We start from the raw sequence: 20,099 nt of genomic DNA on the forward strand, positions 1-20,099 counted from the left end.
GTGGTTGAATAATGAATGAATAAGTGTGTCTTAAGAGTCTTTTTGAAAGCTGTCAGAGATAAGGAGGCTCTTATTTTGATAAGGAGTGCATTCCAAAGCCCTGGGGTGACTACAGAGAATGCTGATCTCTGAATAGCTAGTAGACCAGCTGGTGGGCCTGTGCAGATTAGAACATTCAGATTTTATCTGCCCTTTGCCTTCATGAAAAGGGGTAACAGCATGCTCCTTTTGCCCTGCCCCCTTTTTATATTCTGGAATAGGTGGGCATACAATTATGCTATCTGGCACACATGAAGTCCACATTGGCAGTATTCTGTGATTTCTTTTTTTAAAGCTATGGGCCACTCCTGATTTATTTTTTAATTTTTTGCGCGGGGGGGTGGGGTGGGTTAAAATGGTGACATCTGGTTTATTTCAAGTCAGAACTTTACAAAATGTTCTGCATCTGAAGCCCTCCCTAGGACCATCACGTCACCTCCATGTGGAGGAAAAAAGAACATTTCTTTGATTTTATATTAATCTTTGTCTTCTCCATTGCAGAAGCACACAATAAAAGTGAAAGTATTTTGAATGTTTCTGTGGTTAGAAAAAATGTTTCACTTTCCCTTCTAGCCATTAAGGGATTTAAAGTTGTAAAGTCCTTTTAATCACTTTTAAAAGGTCTGCCTGTTTTTGCAAGTGTGGCAAGTTCCAAGGCTCTAGGACCAACCAATGGGTTTTTGTGGAAACCCCCCCCATTTTTCCATAGACCACTATGGGCGAGGGGGGTACATCCGAATTCAAGTCAGAATTTTGATCCGAATTCTGAATCTGATCCAATATCTGACTTCGTCTCAGCCCATAGAAGGCAAATCCGAAATTGTCAAAATCAGATTGAGTTGAAACCAAATTTTCTGAACGCCCACAGGCTTGGCAGCTGGTGGCAAAATATTTGATGTAGATTGTTATATGAAAGTTAAAAAAGAGCATGTAATTAGAACACTCTAAAACTCCTTGCTGGTATAAATGAGGAATGAGTATTTGGCATAGTCTTGAGTCAATCACTGCAATAACTTTTAGTATCCCAATTCTATGTTTTGTTTGTTTGTCTAAGAAGAAGCTTAGAACTGGATTAGGATTTAGTAGTGTAATAGTTATAAAAGGAAGAGAATATGGAAGAGAAATTATTGGGTTGGGAGCTTGATTTGTCTTTTAGTGTAAATAAATGGTCAAAAACCATGTGAATGCTGACATAATAGTTGTCGTGTTGAATAAAGTATTGTTATAATATTCAATAACCTTTAATCAATTAGGCGGTTTGCTGAGGCTCTTCATATTGATGACAGTTCTGATCCTTTCAATGTTCGTGCTTCTGCTCCCAAGTACAGTGACATCTTAAAAGAGGATGGAAGGTATGTATTATTACGTAGATATTTGTGTGACTTCCAGTGAGCATGAGATGTTACCCCTCAAGCAGGCTTTGTCATTGACTTCAGTGTCAGGAGGTTATAGTTGAAGAATTATTTATAAGGTAACTTTCTAGCCATTAGCTAATACACAAGATTTATTTTTAATACACTGATCTCTTCACAAGTGCTCCTTTTCCACACAGAATTGATGGCAGTTCTGTCTGAATGTGTGTGGTCTCCCCCTCCCCACTTTATTTTCAATGAGTTATCTAGTGAAGTTGGAATGGAGGGGTGTGTCTTGGGGCCAAACCTACACATACCCTCTGCAGGTATATAAGCTGAAAACTTGACATAGTCTCAGTCAGCCTTATGCATTGAATACCTTATCCTGTGAAGACCAAGCATGTATGGAGATATCATTGCCCTCCATATATAGTGAGTTTTCATCAGAACGGATATGAGCATTAAAATAATCACAGACCATGATGGTGATTCATCATCCAAATTATTCCTCAGGGAATAATTTTACATGATTTTAATAACTTGGACAGTCCTTTCCAAAGCCCTTCTGAATACTGTAGTGAATTATCAGAAGGAAAATATACATTTAAATATACCAGGGAGCTAAAATTTCCACCCTTGATCAAGAGTGTTAAAATAAAGTTACTCTTAGACAAACTAATCACCCTAGCCTCCATATTAAACTTCACTGAAAGTAAAGTAGTCAGACTGCTACTACTCTTCCCCTTTGACAGGATTTGTTTGGGTGTGAAAAAGGATCTAAAATTCTGGAGATATGTCCACACCCTTCTGAAGCCATGTTTCTTGAAGACAAATGATGTGAAAAGATTGTAGGAATTTTCTGAGATCTTGGTCTGAAGCAGCAGCTGTGTTCAAAAACAGAACAGTGAGAGTGAGAGACCTGATAAAATTATCCAGTCAGGGAGAGAACTGATTCTGGTTTCAGTCACTGGGTGAATAAGGCCTCAGCTTGCCCTCCCACCACAAGCCTCCTTGCCAGTACTGCCCCTTTAAACTCACATATTTTCCTAGTTGTCTACATAACTCCTGATTTTCCCAAGATGGTTTGAACACAGCTCACTCTTTTGCTGAGCTTATTACAAGGAGAGTTTCCAAATGCCTTTGGAAGTGGCCTTTCTGCTTTCCTTGATAGAGATATTGTTTGGATAAGTAACAAATGGAGGAGGTTCTTCCCCAAATTTCTCTGTTGGTATAATTTCTCACTTGAAACCTGTTCCTGTTTAGCTGTGTATCTACTATCAGAGTTTGGATGGTGTATTTTTTAGCATTCATGAGTAAATTTAGTATTCTTAATATCCTGGGGTTTGCCCCATTTAAGAGATGCATTCATTCCCTTAAATTGATGTTATCAGACTCTAGAAAACTCGACTGCAAGCTGCACTAGAAAAGGATGGTTCAACTGTGCCCCTAGATTTTTGGGGATCACTGGAATATAAACAGGAGCATTTCAAATCTCATTTAACTTCCCAGGTTCCCCCCACTGTGGCTAATATGTCCTGCATAACATCAGTGGCAATTCTCCAGGAGATACTTAGTTTATTCAGTGGCCAGTTAAATATTGATAAACAAGGCTCAGAGCACAATGGAGGATCTACTATCCCAAGTGCAGTTTCAAACTGCTGATTGGGTAGACTCTGTGATGTTTCCTTTGCTAAGGATGGACCTCTCCTTCCCCCAGCCCCTTTGTGGAATTTGATATGTGGTATATACCTACCACCTAATGGCACAGCGGGGAAATGACTTGACTAGCAAGCCAGAGGTTGCCAGTTCGAATCCCCGCTGGTATGTTTCCCAGACTACGGGAAACACCTATATTGGGCAGCAGCAATATAGGAAGATGCTGAAAGGCATCATCTCCTACTGTGCGGGAGATGGCAATGGTAAACCCCCTCCTGTATTCTACCAAAGACAACCACAGGGCTCTGTCGTTGCCAGGAGTCTACACCGACTCGATGGCACACTTTACCTTTTATATTCCTGTCATTCCATTGATATGTGGTATTTTCCTGCCATTTCTGGTATATTTCTGTTATTCATCCAATAAAACTAGGTCAGGGTCTAAGAAGGTAAGATTGAAACTAGTAGGCACATTACCTGGGACAATTTCCTCATCAGTTTACTCATGCTATCCCTTGTGTTTTCCCCATGCAATCTTGCTTAGCTACCCATTTGGGGCTAGAATGTTGGGGGAAAGGCTGTTTGTTTGTTTGTTTATTTAGCAAACTTATTGACTGCCTGACTTCTTTAGACTCAAGGTGGTTTACATAAATTAAAACAACAACAATGAAGACGAGAAGAAGAGGGGGAAAGAAAAAGAAAAAAGGGGGAGGGGAAATGACAAAAGAAAAAGAACCCCCTCCCAACATACACACATTAAAAACTAAAAGCCTGGCAAAATAGATAGGTTTTCAGGAGCTTCTTAAAGGACAGGAGGGGGCATTATGAATCTCAGGAGGCTGCAGCAGAGAAGGCCCTCTCACAAGCCCGGGCCCCACGTACCTCCCCAGGGTCCAGAACTCTGAGAAGGCCCACTGAGACGACCTCACAGGGCAGGCCGAAGTTGGACGGGGAAGGTGGTCCTGAAGGTTATTTGTACAGTAGACTCTTCTCCAGAGTCCAGGGAGCACTTACCTATATCACGCTTGGGCACCTTTTGTAGAAGGGGCAACCACTTCAATAACAGCTACAATCACTTCAAGACCAGAGAACTCTTTCCATAACAAATCCAGGTTGTTTTAAAAAAAAAAAATCTAATCTACCTGTTCCATGAGAAAGCATTGATCCCTAAAATATATATATACATGTCAATAAGCACTTCATTCTTATCTTTATCTGGCTCTCAGTCAAGTAAGTTATCAAGCTATTCAAAATAAAGTAGACTGAGATGTGTTCCTTTGGTCTGAGGTCTTAGAGCAGGGGTGTCAAACTGCAGCACTCCAGCTGCTTGTTGCCTAAAACTTGCATCATGCCCAATCACAATGGCGAGTAGCCAGGGATTAAAGAACTTAAAGAACAGATCACAACCTAACAGTTCAAGTGATCAGTTACCTATTTGCTCATTGTGCTGCATGGGCTGAATTAGAACAATACACAGTTGATCTTTGCTGGCCAATCTGGTTGCCCTGGTGGTGTTGTGCGGTGACTTCAGTTCCAGGCTGGGGCCCGATGACTACACTCTATTTTCCCGACACCGGCTCCCACTGCCCTGCTTGGATTCCAGGCGCACACACCGACTGTAATATCCCCACCCCCACCCTGTAACAGGGGAATATTTTACAGAGCTTGCATGTAGTCTCCCATGCAAATGCAAACCAGCTTAGCAAAGAGGACAATTCATGCTTGGTACCACAAGACCAGCTCTCCTCAAGGACATATTATCGGGAGAAAATTGCCCCTCTCCTGTTGCACAAGTGAGACATTCTTCTTGAGCAGCATTAGTCTGGACCCTGCTCACTGCTTCAAAGAGTCTAGATGTAGGATATTGCAAGTGTCTGGGACAAGCTTGTGGTAGGTGTTCAGTTGATTCCCGGGATGGGGAAGGGGGAGATTGTTGTTTAAATAGCACTACTTAATAGTTTAATTGGCAAAATCTACTCTGGAGAGTAGGAAATGATTAACTGTTATGTTTGGTCAGTGTCTGTGGGGTGAGGAGAGGGTTTGCTTATTCAGTTTATATACCACCTTTCCTGAATTGGCTCAGGGCCGTTGATAGTAGCGTCTGAGTTTCCAAAGGATCTGTTGCTTGAAGTTGACACCCTCTTTCTAATTGAGATCAGTGGTCAGAGCGTAGCTGACAAGTAGACAGCTTGCCAGCATCAGGGCAAAGCAAAGAGGGCTGAGACAGAAACTGGACTCTTCATGGGAGGCCAGGAGAGGGGGCCGGACCTGGACAAATCAAGATTCATCTAAATAAGTCAAGTTCTGGTGATTGTCTGTAGCACCCATCCTGGTTTGTTAAACCTAAATTAAAATAAATAAGTATTGGCTCTGCATGATGAGTGAACCTGCCTGTTGGAAAGTTTTGACAGTATGTCTGATAATAGTAGCACTTGTCTTTCTGTATTCTTAGTGACAGATATAATTTTTCATTATTGCAGAAAAGATTTAAAGTTTGTCAGTGAAATTGAGAAAGAAATGAAAGCCCTTATAGAAGCTGTAAATAAGGTTGGTAATTGAAAAATATTATTTCCAGATATATTCATTTAAACAGTTGTCCATGAATTTCAGTCGTGTTCAAAAGTGTTTTGTAGGATTTTAGTTAATAAATAAGGTTTATAATAAAATGGATTGCTAAAATTGCTAAAGTTCATGCATTATAAATATTTTTGACATAACTTGTATTGTTAGAGTTAATAGTTGTGATCCAGAGAAGTGACACCTTCTCCAGTCTTCATAAAAGTAACATTTCTTTCTCAAATTCAGAGCAAGCATACAAAGAGGAGTCATTGCTTCCCACCTATGAACAGAGAACATCGCAGAATCATCCATGAGCTTGCTCAGGCTTATGGCATAGAGAGTGTGAGCTATGATAACGAACCAAAGCGCAATGTTGTTATCAGTGCGGTGAAGTATGTTGTTCCATTTTCTTGTTATAAGTGGCAAAGTAATCACCTTAACAAATGCTATAATATTTGTATTTGCTATATTTGGACCAATTTAATTTTTATATGTATTCTGTACAAACACCTTAGACATTTGTTCTTTGTGTTAGGCATTTTAAAATAATGTTTTGCATTAAGGAGAGCAGTTTATTCCCATGAGCATTTCTGTTGTTGCCCATTTGATCCTGTTAATATATTTTATATTTTCATATTTGAACACTGTAACAATTGAAATTTAACTACATTTTTAAATATATGGCAAGCTTGATCAAATAAGCACAGTTAGTTGCACAGGCTTCCTCCCTTGCCTGCTTTTAGTTTATTACTTATTATTTATTTTATTGAATTTCTATACTGGCTGATAAAGAAATCTATAGGCAGTGTACAAATTAAAGCATAATATAAAAAATATAAAACATTTAAAATTTATAAAACATAAAAATCACAATAGATAAAAACACATTAAAATTTACATTTCCGTTAAAAGCCTGGGAAAACAGGCTTATAGATTCTGTACAATTGTTTTGCCTTCATATTGGAAAATCCTGTTTTCTGTGCCTCATTATTATACTTTATGGAGTTTTTTTGTCTTTGAATTTCTTTGTATGACACAAGTGCTCACTGTTGTTGTTGTTTTTTCCTCCAAACCATGTAAATGAAAGCATTATTCTTCATTATGAATTCCTTGTGTGAAGAAAGATTTATACCAGGAAACTACTTTCAAAACCCTTATGTTGAAATAAAAATGACCATAAGGAAGTGAGAAGCAATATGTTCCAGCTGCAGTGAGACAGGTGTTGTGTGAAAAAGCTCATTGATATGACTTGCTTTCTACAGAGGGAAATCAGTTTGCCCGACAGTTTCTCTGACTTCGCTGCTTTCCAAGGAGAGGCAGACCAGACCCCCTCCACCCATTCCTCATCACAAACAATCAGAGAAGTAAGTATTACTCCATTCAAATGTTCTTGTTGATTTAAAAGCAATAAGCAAAAGAAAACTGTCCTGGGTATTATTTTTTTAACAATCTCTCTTGAATGAATTATGGGTAGGATCCTGTGCAAGTTACTTAGGAGGCAACACAGCATAATCTGTTCAAACTCGCTAGTGCAAGGGTTCTTAACATGGGGTACTAGTACCCCCGAGGGTATTTGAAGGACACCTGTGGAGTACTTGAAGCTCTCCTGCCTCCCACCACTGCAGCCACATTATGTGGCTGCTTTAAAAGTGGCCCCTTGGTATTCAGAGGAGTTGTGGGGTGTGAAGCAGCAAGGTAGGCAACTGGAGTGCAAATGAAGAACTCTGCTCGAAATTGACAGGATACAGCATAGAGCCCATTTGAAGGTTTATGCAGAAGTGGTGTGTGCGGCAAGAAAACAGTTCTGATCTGCATGCATTGCTTCTGCAGGTTCACATTCAGCAGAACTGTTCCGGGTTCTGAGGAGTTTGATTCAGGCTCCTTGCATTTCAAACCAGTCCCCGGAAGTTCTATAACCATTCCCTCCTTCAAACAAGGAGGCATCCTACCCTCCCTCAGTGATGAGTTAATGATATTAACTAGGCCATCTCTAACAATTTCCCTGCTAAACAGCTGTTTTAAAACAGGCATAATATGGTCTCTCCGGGTTACCCCAGAGACCAGTCTGGCTGCTGCATTTTGAACTAACTGAAGTTTCCAGATTACGTACAAAGACAGCCCCATGTAGAGCACATTACAATAGTCAAGCCTGGAGATTACCAGCTGATGCACCACTGTTTTGAGATCGTTCTCTTCAAGGAATGGATGCAGCTGTCAAATCAGCCAAAGTTGATGGAAAGTGCTCCTGGCCATAGCCTCCACCTGAGATACTAGGGTGAGGCCTGGATCCAAGAGCACTCCCAAGCTGCTAACCTCCTCCTTCTGGGGAAGTGTAATTCCGTCCAGCACAGGAAGATCTAACTCATCCCTCAAGTTCCAAGCCCCCACAATCAGCACCTCCATCTTGCTTGGATTCAGCTTCATTTTGTTTTCCCTCATCCAGTAACCTGAGCCATAACTGTAAAATTTAAATTTGTGTTCACTCACTCACTCTGGGTATTTGAGTTGTAGGTTTGTGACAAAAGGGGTGCACTTGTAAGAGCATGGGTTCCCAACCATTTTTAATCACCTTATTCAGGAGACCTTTTGACCCAGCTTGGCATATGGGTGCCTCTGGCTGACCTGAAAATATTTTGTCAACTGGAGCGCAATCATTTGAAAGGGTGTGGCATGCTGGGGTGCACCATCTTTGTGGTCCCTTTAGTGCTGTGTTGTAATACCATCTCTATGGTGCCTCTATGGAGGCACATAAAGGAAGGGCTCCTAGGCAAACAGTGCAGAAATGTGTTCTTCCTACTTGTTGCCCTCCAGTGGTCCAGGATTCTGGAGGTGCTTTCAGGTCTGTCCCCTAGGAGGCAGGTTCTTTGAAGAAATACTTGCTTGGAGGCCCCGCCTACTTCCTCTCGCTACCAGTCCCCTGTCTTTCTTCTACCTCTGCAGCAAGTGGATTTTGCAGCCTGGTAGAGGGATAAATCTCAGTGTTTTTCTTTCGTATTAGGATACAAAGCAAGTAGATTAAAGCTTTTCTGCTATTTGGCAGAGTGCTTATTCAGTTATCTTTGCTGCTTTTTGTCAACATGCATTTTCATATCAAAACATAGAGTTTGGATTAATTTTTCCACAATTTTAGCAGCTTGAACTGTCTTTGCTTTTCTTCAGTTACCAGAAGTGTGGTATAATCTATTTTATTTGTATGTATTTGGGCAGTTCTTTTAGTACATAAAGTATGTGTTGTTGCTGAGCAGCAAGAGTGCAACAACTGAATATATGGAATGACAACAAATATGTATGGCAACAATATTTTCAACCTGTCTTGTACTAGAGAGAACTGCCCTTCTTCATGGAAAGAAATAAGCAAGTCTAATTATATGTGACCTAAACAGTAGTCTTGACTTATATTAGAGCACCAACTCCTAGTCAGCAGGCAGGATCACATTGCAAATGACATCAGTGGTGTGGGCACCTGCCCCTTGGCTCCCAGGTAGGACCTGCTTTGGCTATCAGGGTTACGGCTGATCAGAAGCACCGGTTTCCTCGCCCCCGTTGAAGTTAGGGATTTGCATACTCACAGGAAACTTCAGTTTAGAAGCTTGAGCTTCAGAAGTTGTGATTTTCCTCTTCCCATACTTTTCCTCCTCCCCTTCACCCTTCTCTCCCCTTTGGTGGGAGAAAGAAAAAGATAATGGAGCAGCCATCTAGCTAATACAGGTCCCTTGCCTCCTGTGTGTGCTGGGCTAAAAAGGGTGGTCAGCAAATTCTTTACCAGAGTGCCCTGGGCTCTGTACTGCTGAGCAGTTTTGAATGGGGTTCTGCAGTGCCTTAAAGCCCAAGGCTGCCATGATGAGGAAGTGGGGAGTGATGGTGCTCACTTGCGGTCAACTTGCTCTATTGTCAGCCAGGTGCATAGTAAAACAATCCCAATAATGGCAGCAATGTTTTCTGCAGTTTTTTCCCACCAGGCTTCTGATAAAACTAATCTGGATGTTTCTGAGGAACTGAGGGAGATGGATAGTGGGGCAAGTAGTCCACCCAACTGCTGTAAAATAGTCTTTCCCCAGGGGCTCCCAGATCCGTAACCATCCAGTTCCCTACATTTTTGTAATGCTTAAGCAGCATGTGCAGTTCTTAGACCAGGCCTATTCAACTTTGGGCCCCCAGCTGGTTTTGGACTACAACTCCCATAATCCTCAACTACGGTGGCCAATAGCCAGGGCTCATGGGAGTTGTAGGCCAACATCGGCAGGAGGGCCAAAGTTGAGCAGGCCTGACTTAGACGGTTCATAGACTGGCATTTCCATTGCAGACACTGCCTCTGGAAGTCATGGAAAGTCTGAAGGCTAGATCTGTGGGTATGGCAGGCAATGGGGATTGATGTCTACAGTCTTGCTGCCCTGATGGGAGGTGGCCATCATCAGAGCCCACACAGATGACAACCTTGAATCAGTGCCTCTTTCAGCTGATCTGTGGCCAGTTCACATCTGCTCACAGGGATTTAGGATTTCAACTACCTTGTCAGCACGTTGCTATGCAACTTCCATGGAACAGAGGTCAAACCTCATCTTCATCCCGAATGTCAGTTGGTTATTGCTAGGTATAAGGAATTAACATCACCCTTGTGTTGCTGTGGTCTTTTTCATCAGAAGCAGAAAGTGACACATCTTAGGGTCCCAGCATCCCTGGAGAAGTTGAAATTTGGTCTTACCTGAGGATTTCTGTTCTCAGTGAAGTCTGGATAGGGCAGTCAACCATTCTTAAAACAAAACCCTCTCTCACGCACACAAAGTCGGGAGTGTGTCCCAGAGAGTTTGCACACTCCAGAATTACCTCTTTTTTCTTTTCATTTGTCTGCTGAATAGCTGTTGTAACAGATCTTACTGCAGGTCTCCTAGCATGGTTCTTCAAACTTAGGGGGGATTTTCTAGGTTCTGGGCAGAGTCTTGAAGCTAGCAGGGAGCCCCTCCTGCAAGTGTAGGCAATGTGACTCTTCTTGCTGACCAAGAGGAGGTGCTACCCTATTTGTCAAGAATGCTCATGCACCACGAGAACTCAAATTCATAGGTAAGACTAAATGTCCCTCTTCATATGAAATTTTGGCTCTTTTATTTTTCTATGCATTCTTAAAAATTGTATTGTTAATTTTCAGGCACGGGAATAGCAGCCTAGACAGAGGATTCAAAGAGGAGCCAGTGATTGACTACTTTGATGTACAGGACTGAAGAGATGATTATAAAATTATGCTGTTGAAAAGTGAAAGTGAAGCTGCTGGTGTGTTCAGGACCATTTTTGTCAAAATTCATTCTATTTAACGTATGCGGAGTTCATCATGAAAACAGCAGATGAAAATAAATTGTTCATCAGATTTTAATCCTCCATAAATGGTGATAAATGTGTTGCTGGCTTGGGGTAGATGAGTCTATTTGCTGTTGGAATGTGGTGAGAGTTGTACATGTGCATCTGCAACCAGCATCTGCCTTTCTAAACTTGGAGTAGTTCGTAACAGTGAAACATTAATAGGTGGTATCCAAGGCATTCTGCTGCATAGCATAAGCAGGTTATTTCTCATCTGAATTTATGAAGTCATTAATAATTTTTAGTTGAAAGGAACAAGTAATTTAGTTATTACTAGCAGACTGGAAATGACGAGTTAAGATTATATTGATGATCCAGATGAACTGATCAAAAGCCATTTTTAAATCCTAATATGATTCAAAGGATTGCCCCATGGCAGTTGCAACTCCATGAATCTTGTCAGTGATAGAATTGGTGAGTCTCAGTTTGTATTCACTGACAATTAGTTTCTAATGACTGACAATTAGTTTCTAATGTTTAGTTCCCTCTGCCATAAATCCCTCTTCCCAATCCTTGATATTCTTAAGTGGTGAATATATGGATCTGAAGAGAGCCTTCCATTTTACTTGCAGCTCTTTTTAATGGAAAATTGTCTGACTTCAGTTATGCTATGCATTAAGGATGTGCTTGTGACAGAAAAAAAATAAAAATAAAAATCAGTTGCATTTGTAGCAGTTCTTTCTAGTGCAGGAAGAGCCTGTAGTCAGGCAACAGTTGAATATGCCTGTTGCATTTGAAGTGAAATATAAACTTCTTTTGGCCAACGCAGCATCCTCTTCAAGACCTGTCATTTTTGCTAACTTCATTTCCTACTATAAGAGTCAGGCACATTCACACCAGACCCTGGGTCACCTTCTCTTTGTTTCACGAGAGGGCTTGCACACTTCTCCCCTTGCTGAAAATATAACGTAGGAAGGGTGTTAAATGAATGTAATATTGAGTCAACCATGTTTTGGTATCAGTCTGTACTTTTCCTTCCATAAAAAGTCCAATGCAGCATTTTATCAGGATGTAGGACTCCCAGAAGAGACCTTGCTTACTTGTATCCGATTTATGCTGGTCACCCTTGAGCAGCTGCTGGGATTCATGTGTTCTGAGGACCCACCACTAACTCTTGCTCTGGCTCAATGGGAAGGATTGGCTCAGCCCACAAACACTAGTGTGTAGTCCCCTTCCCTTGTCATTGCAGTTGATATGTTGCCAAGTGTGTGTCTCTCTTTGCCACTTCTGCATCTAGTGCAGGCCTGCTCAACTTCAGCCCTCCTGCTGATGTGGCCTACAACTCCCATAATCCCTGGCTATTGGCTACTGTAGCTGGGAATGATGGGAGTTGTAGTCCCAAAACAGCGGGGTGGGGGGCACCAAAGTTGAGCTGGTCTGGTCTAGTAACAGCAGGCCAGTAACTGTAACCTTGCCAGCAACTGCCTGCCATGTTTCTTATCCCTACAGTGCCCCATATTGTGTAATGCTATGTAGGGCACTGCGAGGAGATGTGCGATGGGCATCAGCTGCCTGGTGAAATGCTGCTACTGGCCTGCCACTACCAGATGCAGTAGGGAATTTTAAAAAGTTATCTCTACTGGCCCACAGAAGGGTACTAAGCAGAAGGCACTCTGCCTAGAGTGCCCTGAAACCTGAAGCTGATCCTGGACTTATGAGTACCTACAAAAATAAATTCTGAGTACATTATCACTTAAATGATGGGAGTGACTTTATGGTCTGTCTTAAGACTGAAAATTTATAGAAGAGCAATGGGTAGATCAGCAATCCTAGTAGAACCTTTAAGAGACTCTGCATAGGGTTTAGAAAACATGACCTGAAATAGATTTTTACCTATTATTTGACCTCTCCCCACATTGATTTACTGTTCATGTACAAAGCAATATATTTGTACTAGCCCATTACAATATAACATTATCTTGACATATATTTTGTGCATTTAAAATAATGTTGGTAAATGTCTAAAAAGGGTGTCTTTTGTTTCACACGATTTAATATATGCACGTTTATCAACAAAATGCCTAAGAATTTAGGATAATTTTGACTTCAAAGGGAAGATGTGCACACGCGCATACTCCTATTCTATACATGTAGTAGAGGTGTGCTACAGTCATGTCAGACAGTTGGCTTCCTTCATGGTACAGATTTTGTGCACACAAAGCAGCTGCTGCTTCTCCCCCCAAGCATACATAGGAAGCTGCTATTCCCAGATGAGCCAACATATATATATGAATGCAGAATGGATCCATCACAGCCCAGTAGATGTGGAGTCTAGTGACCATTTCAATATCAATCTGCAACATCTTGACACAAAGATGAGGATGTACGTTTCCATCCATCATGTGATTTGGACAGTTTCCCCATCTATAGATGTTTACAGGTGCTACTGCAAGTTGTACTAGTGTGTGTGGGTACACTGATACACAGATTATTAGACTGTCTCCTGATTAGGGCTCATAAGCACAGAAATATGTTTTCATCATTCGTACTTAGCAATTTTTGTTTGTGGATAGTAGTTTTTGAAGTGATTGGTCTTGCTGTTGCTTGGTGGGAAAATGCTACATCAAGTTGTAGCATTAAGTTGATGTTGAACTACATTACGTTGATGAACTACATTAAATTGATGTTTCCCTTTGCCGTTTTTGCAACATCTTTGTATCTCTTATTTGGAACTGACTCTCCGCTAGTGTTTTGAAATGCAAGTCGTTCATTTCTGATTTGATTTCCGCTCTTTTTGGTAACCTAATGGAGAAAGAGAGAAGACTGTTTAGGCCCTAGAACAAGTTTTACACTGTGTTCTGCACTTATGAACAGGGCGATTTGAATATGCAAACAGTGCAGATAAATTTCAGGATTGAAGTCTACTAATAATTACATATATTCAAAACTGCTCTGATTACTCAGTGCTATGTATGTATGCATCTGTCTCTGTGTAATCTGAACTGTAAGTTGTGAAAATTGCTATGGAGACCATTCCTTATGCTGTTTCTCATGATGGAGTGAAAGAATAATTATCTAAGATTTGTTTTTCATACCTTTTGTGGAAACTTTACAAACACACACACAACCTGCTTGCTTTCAAGTTCAATGGTGTAATAAATGATTTACTTTATAAATCTGTAATATAAATCTGTAATAAAAATCAAAGTTCATATGGATGAATTTACTTATGAGTCAACAATGTGTGCATTACGTGCCTGAGGAATGCTGAGCACAGTTTCTCCCCACCCTGTAATCCTTTGTTTCTCTGTGGTGCCTATCTCGGCTTTTGTTGCCTAGGAAGTGGTCAATGTTCCCTCTAACAGGGATTCCCTAGATGCTGTTGACTATAACTCCCAGAATCCCCAGCTGCAATGGCTTTTGCTTGGGGATTGTGGGAATCCAACATCTGGGAATCCCTGTTAGAGGGTTCACTGGAAGTAGCCCTCGCTTTTATGATCTCTCTAAAGAGGCAGGCACCAACAATCTTTTCTCTTAGCCCTCCCATGGTTCTGTCTAGTTTACAGCATTAATCATCTGTCTTCACTCTCAAAAGTAGAGATGGCAGGCTTTTCCACATACCATATAGTTCTCCCCTACTCCAAGATTTTCGTTAAGAGGAAAGGGGACAAGTCATCAGTCAAACAAATTGTTTCTTCTTCTTCTTCTTCTAGACAGTTTGCTATCAACTGTTAATTGATGTGCTAATGTCTTTTTATTTTATTTTTGCCATCTAAAAACTTCTTAAAGTTGAAAAGGAAAATAACGTGCAATAAAAATACATTGAAAGGTGAACATTAACTATATAATCGCAGTCGAGTAAAACAAGTTTGTAGAAACCTAATCTGTGCAACTTGGACAACTTGTATTTTAAAAGTGAGGTTTTGATCAGTAACTGGCAGGCTAACTTAGCAAGTTTCCAAACTATGGAGCAACCATTTAGAAGGCCCTATTTCTTGTCTGTCTTGCATCAAAAGGGGCCTATATGCCTTCAGAGAGCTGAGAGCAGCAGGACGTGTTTTAAAAGGTACCCTATTTCCAGGCCTTATAAGGCTGTAATGTATTGTTTACTTCAGTTCTCTCCATGAGGTATTACTCAGGTGAGGGAAAACTTCCTATGGGTTTTTATCCTGTTTGGGAATGGCGGAACCTCTAGACCAGTGGTCGAAACAGCCTGTTTCAAATAGGCCATGCATGCATAAAGTTCCAAGTTAATTCCCTGGTATCTCCAGTTAAAAGGATTTTGGGTAGTGGAAGGCTCCAGAATACCTCTTCCTGCTTGAGATGTTAGAAAGCTGCTGCCTGTTGCAGTAGGTAATGCTGGGGACATGGAGAAAAACTCTAAATCCCAGCTATCTCCCTTTTGTGTATGTGTAGAATGCCTTTGTTGGAACAGAAGTCATAGATAAACAAGTGACTATTCACAGGACCCATCAGAACTCTCAATTAAACTCTGATTGGCTGTAAATAGCCAGGGCACTGGTGCCCTCTAAATAGCAAGACACATAGTGGTAACCTGTGCCGCCTACAACCACTCAATCAGAGTTTAATACTGAGCACTGTACACTCCAAAGTATTATTTATCTACCTCCCTTCTATAGTGCTCAGCCTCTTGTATTATGACATAAAGTTTGAAGTAGGAGCCCTTCCCAGGGAATAGGTAGCCAGGTGGCACTCTTAGGGAGTAGACACTAATGGGAAATTGCTGGGATTCAAAGAGAGTGGAATTTATTTATTTATTTAATTTATCAAGTTGGTACACCGTCCCAAACTTTCATCTCTGGGCAGTTAATAGCATAAAAACAGTTTTAAAATTTACACAAAAAACTTGAAACAATTTTTAAAAACCAGCGATTAAAACCTAATTTTTTTTAGGAAGCTGAGAAACCTTGGGTGAAAAGATGGCTTTTCAGGTGTTTTTTGAAAATTCCCAGAGATGGGGAGGACTGTATCTCAGCAGGGAGAGCATTCCACAATCTTGGGGCAGCGACCAAGAAGGCCTGTCTCTGTATAACCACCAAATGAGTTGGTGGTAACGAGACGGACATCCTCAGATGACCTCAATGGGCGGTTGGGCACGTAGTGAAGAAGACACTCTGTTAGATACCCAGGGCCTAAGCCATTTAAGGCTTTATAAGTTATAACTAGCACTTTGTATTTTGTCCGGAAACCTACTGGCAGCCAATGTAGCTCCATCAGTAAAGGAGTAACATGGTCTCTCCAGTAGGCCTCACCTTCATTGATCTCGAGAAACAAGCGCAGCTGGTGTATCAGCCGGAGCTGATAAAAAGCATCCCTGGTCACCCCATCAACTTGAGAAACCAAGGAGAGGTGTGAATCCAGAAGTACTTCCAGACTGCGAACCTGTTCCTTTTGGGGAAGTGTGACCCCATCTAGAACAGGTAGATCGACATTGTCTCTAGAGTTCTGACCCTGCACAATAAGTACCTCTGTCTTATCTGGATTCAGCTTCAGTTTATCCTCCCTCATCCAACCCATTACTGCTTCCAGGCAGGCATTTAGGGAGGATATGAAATCACCTGAAGAAGTTGACATGGAGAAGTAGATCTGGGTGTCATCAGCATACTGGTAACACCCAGCTCCAAATCCCCTGATGATCTCTCCCAGCGGTCTCATGTAGATGTTAAAAAGCATTGGAGAAAGTACAGAGCCTTGAGGGACACCGTACTTAAGCTCAGATTTTGTAGAGCAACAGTCTCCAATCGACACCATCTGGAATCTATCCAAGAGGTAGGAGCGGAACCACTGTAAAACAGTGCCTCCCACCCCCAGCACCCTCAGACGTTCCAGAAGGATACTATGGTCGATAGTATTGAAAGATCCAAAAGGACCAACAGAGTCACACTTCCTCTGTCAATTCCCGATTGGAGATCATCCATCAGGCCGACCAAGGCAGTCTCCACCCCATAGCCTGCAAGGAAGCCAGTTTGAAATGGGTCTAGATAATCGGTTTCTTCCAAGACCACATGGAGCTGAGAGACCACCACCCTCCCAATTACCTCACCCAGCCATGGGAGGTTGGAAAGAGGCCTATAATTGCTCAACTCCGAGGGATCTAATGCAGGCTTCTTTAGAAGAGATCTAATGATTGTCTCCTTAATACGAGGCATCCTGCTCTCCCTTAGAGAAGCATTTATGATTTCCACCAGGCTGTCTACAACAACCTCCCTGCTAGATCGAACAAGCCGTGTTGGACAAGGGTCAAGAGAACAAGTGTTAGGCCTCACCGCTCCAAGCAGCTTGTCCACATCCTCAGGAGTCATAAACTGAAACCGATCCAGTTGAATCACATAAGAGGAGCTGTTCGGCACCTCCAGTTCAGACATCAAATTAATTGTGGAGTCTCCATCTAGGTCGGCCCAAATCCAAGAGATTTTATCAGTGAAAAACTCTTTAAACACATCACAGCAGATACCTGATGACTCCAAATTCTGGTTCAAGGGAAGGGGAGCAGATACCAGTTCCCTCACAACCCTGAACAATTCCGCTGGATGTGTACTCGCAGAGGCAATACGGGCAGAAAGGAACCGCCTCTTTGCCACATGTATTGCCTGAGCATAGATCTTTAGATGTGCTCTATGTCGCAATCTGTTGAATTCGAGTTGAGCCTTTCTCCACTTGCGCTCCAATTGCCTACCTTGACGCTTCAGCTCCCGTAGATCTTCCGTATATCAAGGGGCCAAATTTGAAGCGGGTTGGAGGGAACGCTTGGGAACAATTGTGTCTACTGCCCTGGTGAGCAAGTTGTTCCAATTCTCAACCAGGGCATCAACAGGATCACCAGCAAAGCCAACATGGAATCCCTCCAAGGCTTCTTGGAATCTTACTGGATCCAATAACCTCTTTGGGCAGACCATTCTAATGGGCCCCTCGCCCCTGAAAAGGTGGGAAGTGGTTGTCAGTCCAACCTTAACTAGATGGTGGTCCCCGCCCATAGAGTCCCCACCTACAGAGGAGCAGGGAAAGGCTATGTGGGTTGTTGGCAGTGCTCCCTGAGGTCAAAGAGCTGGCAGGACAGCCGGAAGGGGAGACAGCTATTAAATTTCTGACTACCCTTCCCCTGGAACGGTCTGCTGACCTGCCAATGTTACTTCTTCTATTCCCCACTACCACTGAGATAGCTGCCCCATAGTCAACGAAGGCTCCCCCTATCCCCCCCATCTCCAGACAAACACAAACACATTACAGCAACTTCAACCCAAGTCTAAAGCAGCTTAAAACTAATTAAACAGAAGCCCCCTCCCCCAAGGGGGCAACCCCTTTTGTTGTTGCCCCTTTGGTGGTGACCCTGCCGGTGGCGGGCCCACTGCCACAAGGAGCCTTCCTATAAAGCCCAAAACTGAGCAGGTGACCCGAGGAACAGCTGAGTCACTCAGGGGCTGGTCCCACTCCTGCCCACACTTCCCACAGATGTTAACCTGAGGCTGCAGCCCCACAGGGGAAGCAGAAGCAGGCAGGCAACAGCAGAAGGAAACCCAGCACACCTCAGCTGGCATTGTGGCATTTATTACTCCTTCCCAGAGGGTTGAGAGAGGTTATGTCAGAGGTTATGCCCCCTGGTGCTTGATGCCCTGTACCAAGTTGCTGCAACCCAGCCTTCCATCCCCAGTTTGATGTGTTGCACAGAGTGCACTGCCTCCTTGTCTTACAGCTGTAGGCATATATCCCCCCTCCTTTTGCTCTTATTTTCTCTAAGCTAATTGTACACCTTCAGCCTGTGTCATGATTTGCCTTCTAGACCCTTATCTACCATCAGGATTGCCAGCTGCTTGAAAAGCAGCCAGCCTGGCTGGTTTGGTAATGTCTGGATGGTATCGTTTGGTAGCAAGGTTCTTGTAAACACATGCACTAGGTGTATACTGTTAAAATTTGAGTCTGATTATCAGGTGGTCTCACTATAGCCTTGCCTTAAATAAATGCCTGGTTAGAGTTATGACAAATGCATGTTTACATTTCTTAATGGCTGTGGTTCATGTTTTTCAAAGTAAGTTAATAGTTGGTGGGTTGGTGTCTCTCTGGAATATTCAGAATAAGGAAGCCTTCAGAATTTGTACAGTAACACATCCCTTCTCCCCCACAACTGATGAGAGGCCTGCGGTATGAGTAAAAGAGACTGCAGGCTGGCAGTTTCTGGGAGAAAGAGAGAACTGATTGAGCACACCTTTAGGGCATAGCAGTGTCCCCCTGGGAAAGTGGTATTACAAAGAACCTATAAGTCTCCAATAAGCTCTCCTCCAAAAGAAGCCAAACCTGGGTAGTACAGCCCCCTGGAATTTGCCACCATTCAGTTCAGCATGGTATGGAAATAACACATTTCATAGATGAGTGTTTTGCTTTCTATGAACTCCATCCCCAAATTCCCTAGGCTCTGCCCAGTGTCTACAATTTTAATGTTTTGTGAGCTGGCACCCCATGTACTATACTCGTGCAAATGTTAGTTGTGTACATACAATGTGTTTGCATGGCTTATAACCTGCTTCCCAGAGTCACAGTAGCTAAAGTATAGTGTTCCTCATCTTGTTAATAGGGGAGGTGCTCTCCTCAGCTACAGCAATTGTCTCTTCAGACAAATGCTGTCCTCATGGTGAAGTGTGTGTGTGTGTGTGTGTGTGTGTGTTTCGGAGCACATCAGGACAAGGGTGAGGCTTAAAAGTGCAATGCTGTGGACTGTACTGGAGCAAGTGAACACCCGTCTGTTTTTTCTAACAGACTTTTAGTTGAATCTTCTGATTGTTTTAACACTTTTAGTTGCTTTTAACTGTTTAGTGTTGTTTTGTAAACTGCCACAAGATTTATTGAGGGGTGGTATATACATGTAATAAATAAATGCCTTACCTGTAAATAAATAAAAGCTGAAACAGAGGGAACTAAAATCTTGAGTAGGCCAAGGTTCCGTAGACTATGCTGTGCAGAATGCAGACAGGGTAGCTGAAAGGGGAGGTGCTATGCAGAAAAGATCCAAGCCAAGTGTGTTTGACTAAACAAAGTTGTGACTCATTTGTTCAGTAGCTTTAGTACAAAAGAAACACTGGTCTATTCTGGCTCATGCATATGTTTCTCCTTTATACTCATAGCCCAACATTTCCCATAACGTTGAGTCGTTACACAATTGTAGGAAACTGCGAAAGTCATCCTGAAAGGGGA

At 42.2% G+C, this 20,099-nt stretch overlaps 1 protein-coding gene across 4 annotated transcripts in view; it reads left to right on the top strand.

The window, feature by feature from the left end:
- Nucleotides 1-14,107, top strand: part of NFX1 (nuclear transcription factor, X-box binding 1) — a 61,212-nt gene extending 47,105 nt beyond the window's left edge. For 2 of the 4 annotated variants that reach the window (XM_053244834.1, XM_053244832.1), the window contains exons 20-24: nt 1,293-1,391; nt 5,528-5,594; nt 5,853-5,998; nt 6,869-6,970; nt 10,750-14,107. In XM_053244834.1, coding sequence (XP_053100809.1) covers nt 1,293-1,391; nt 5,528-5,594; nt 5,853-5,998; nt 6,869-6,970; nt 10,750-10,822 — 487 coding nt within the window. In that variant the 3' untranslated portion in view covers nt 10,823-14,107. Of the gene's footprint in view, nt 1-1,292; nt 1,392-5,527; nt 5,595-5,852; nt 5,999-6,868; nt 6,971-10,749 lie in introns of those variants that run through there. The other 2 variants (XM_053244833.1, XR_008306017.1) reach the window with 2 other exon arrangements.
- The last annotated feature ends 5,992 nt before the right edge of the window (nt 14,108-20,099 follow it).

Source organism: Hemicordylus capensis, chromosome 4 (assembly GCF_027244095.1).
Source record: "Hemicordylus capensis ecotype Gifberg chromosome 4, rHemCap1.1.pri, whole genome shotgun sequence".
NCBI lineage: Eukaryota > Metazoa > Chordata > Lepidosauria > Squamata > Cordylidae > Hemicordylus > Hemicordylus capensis.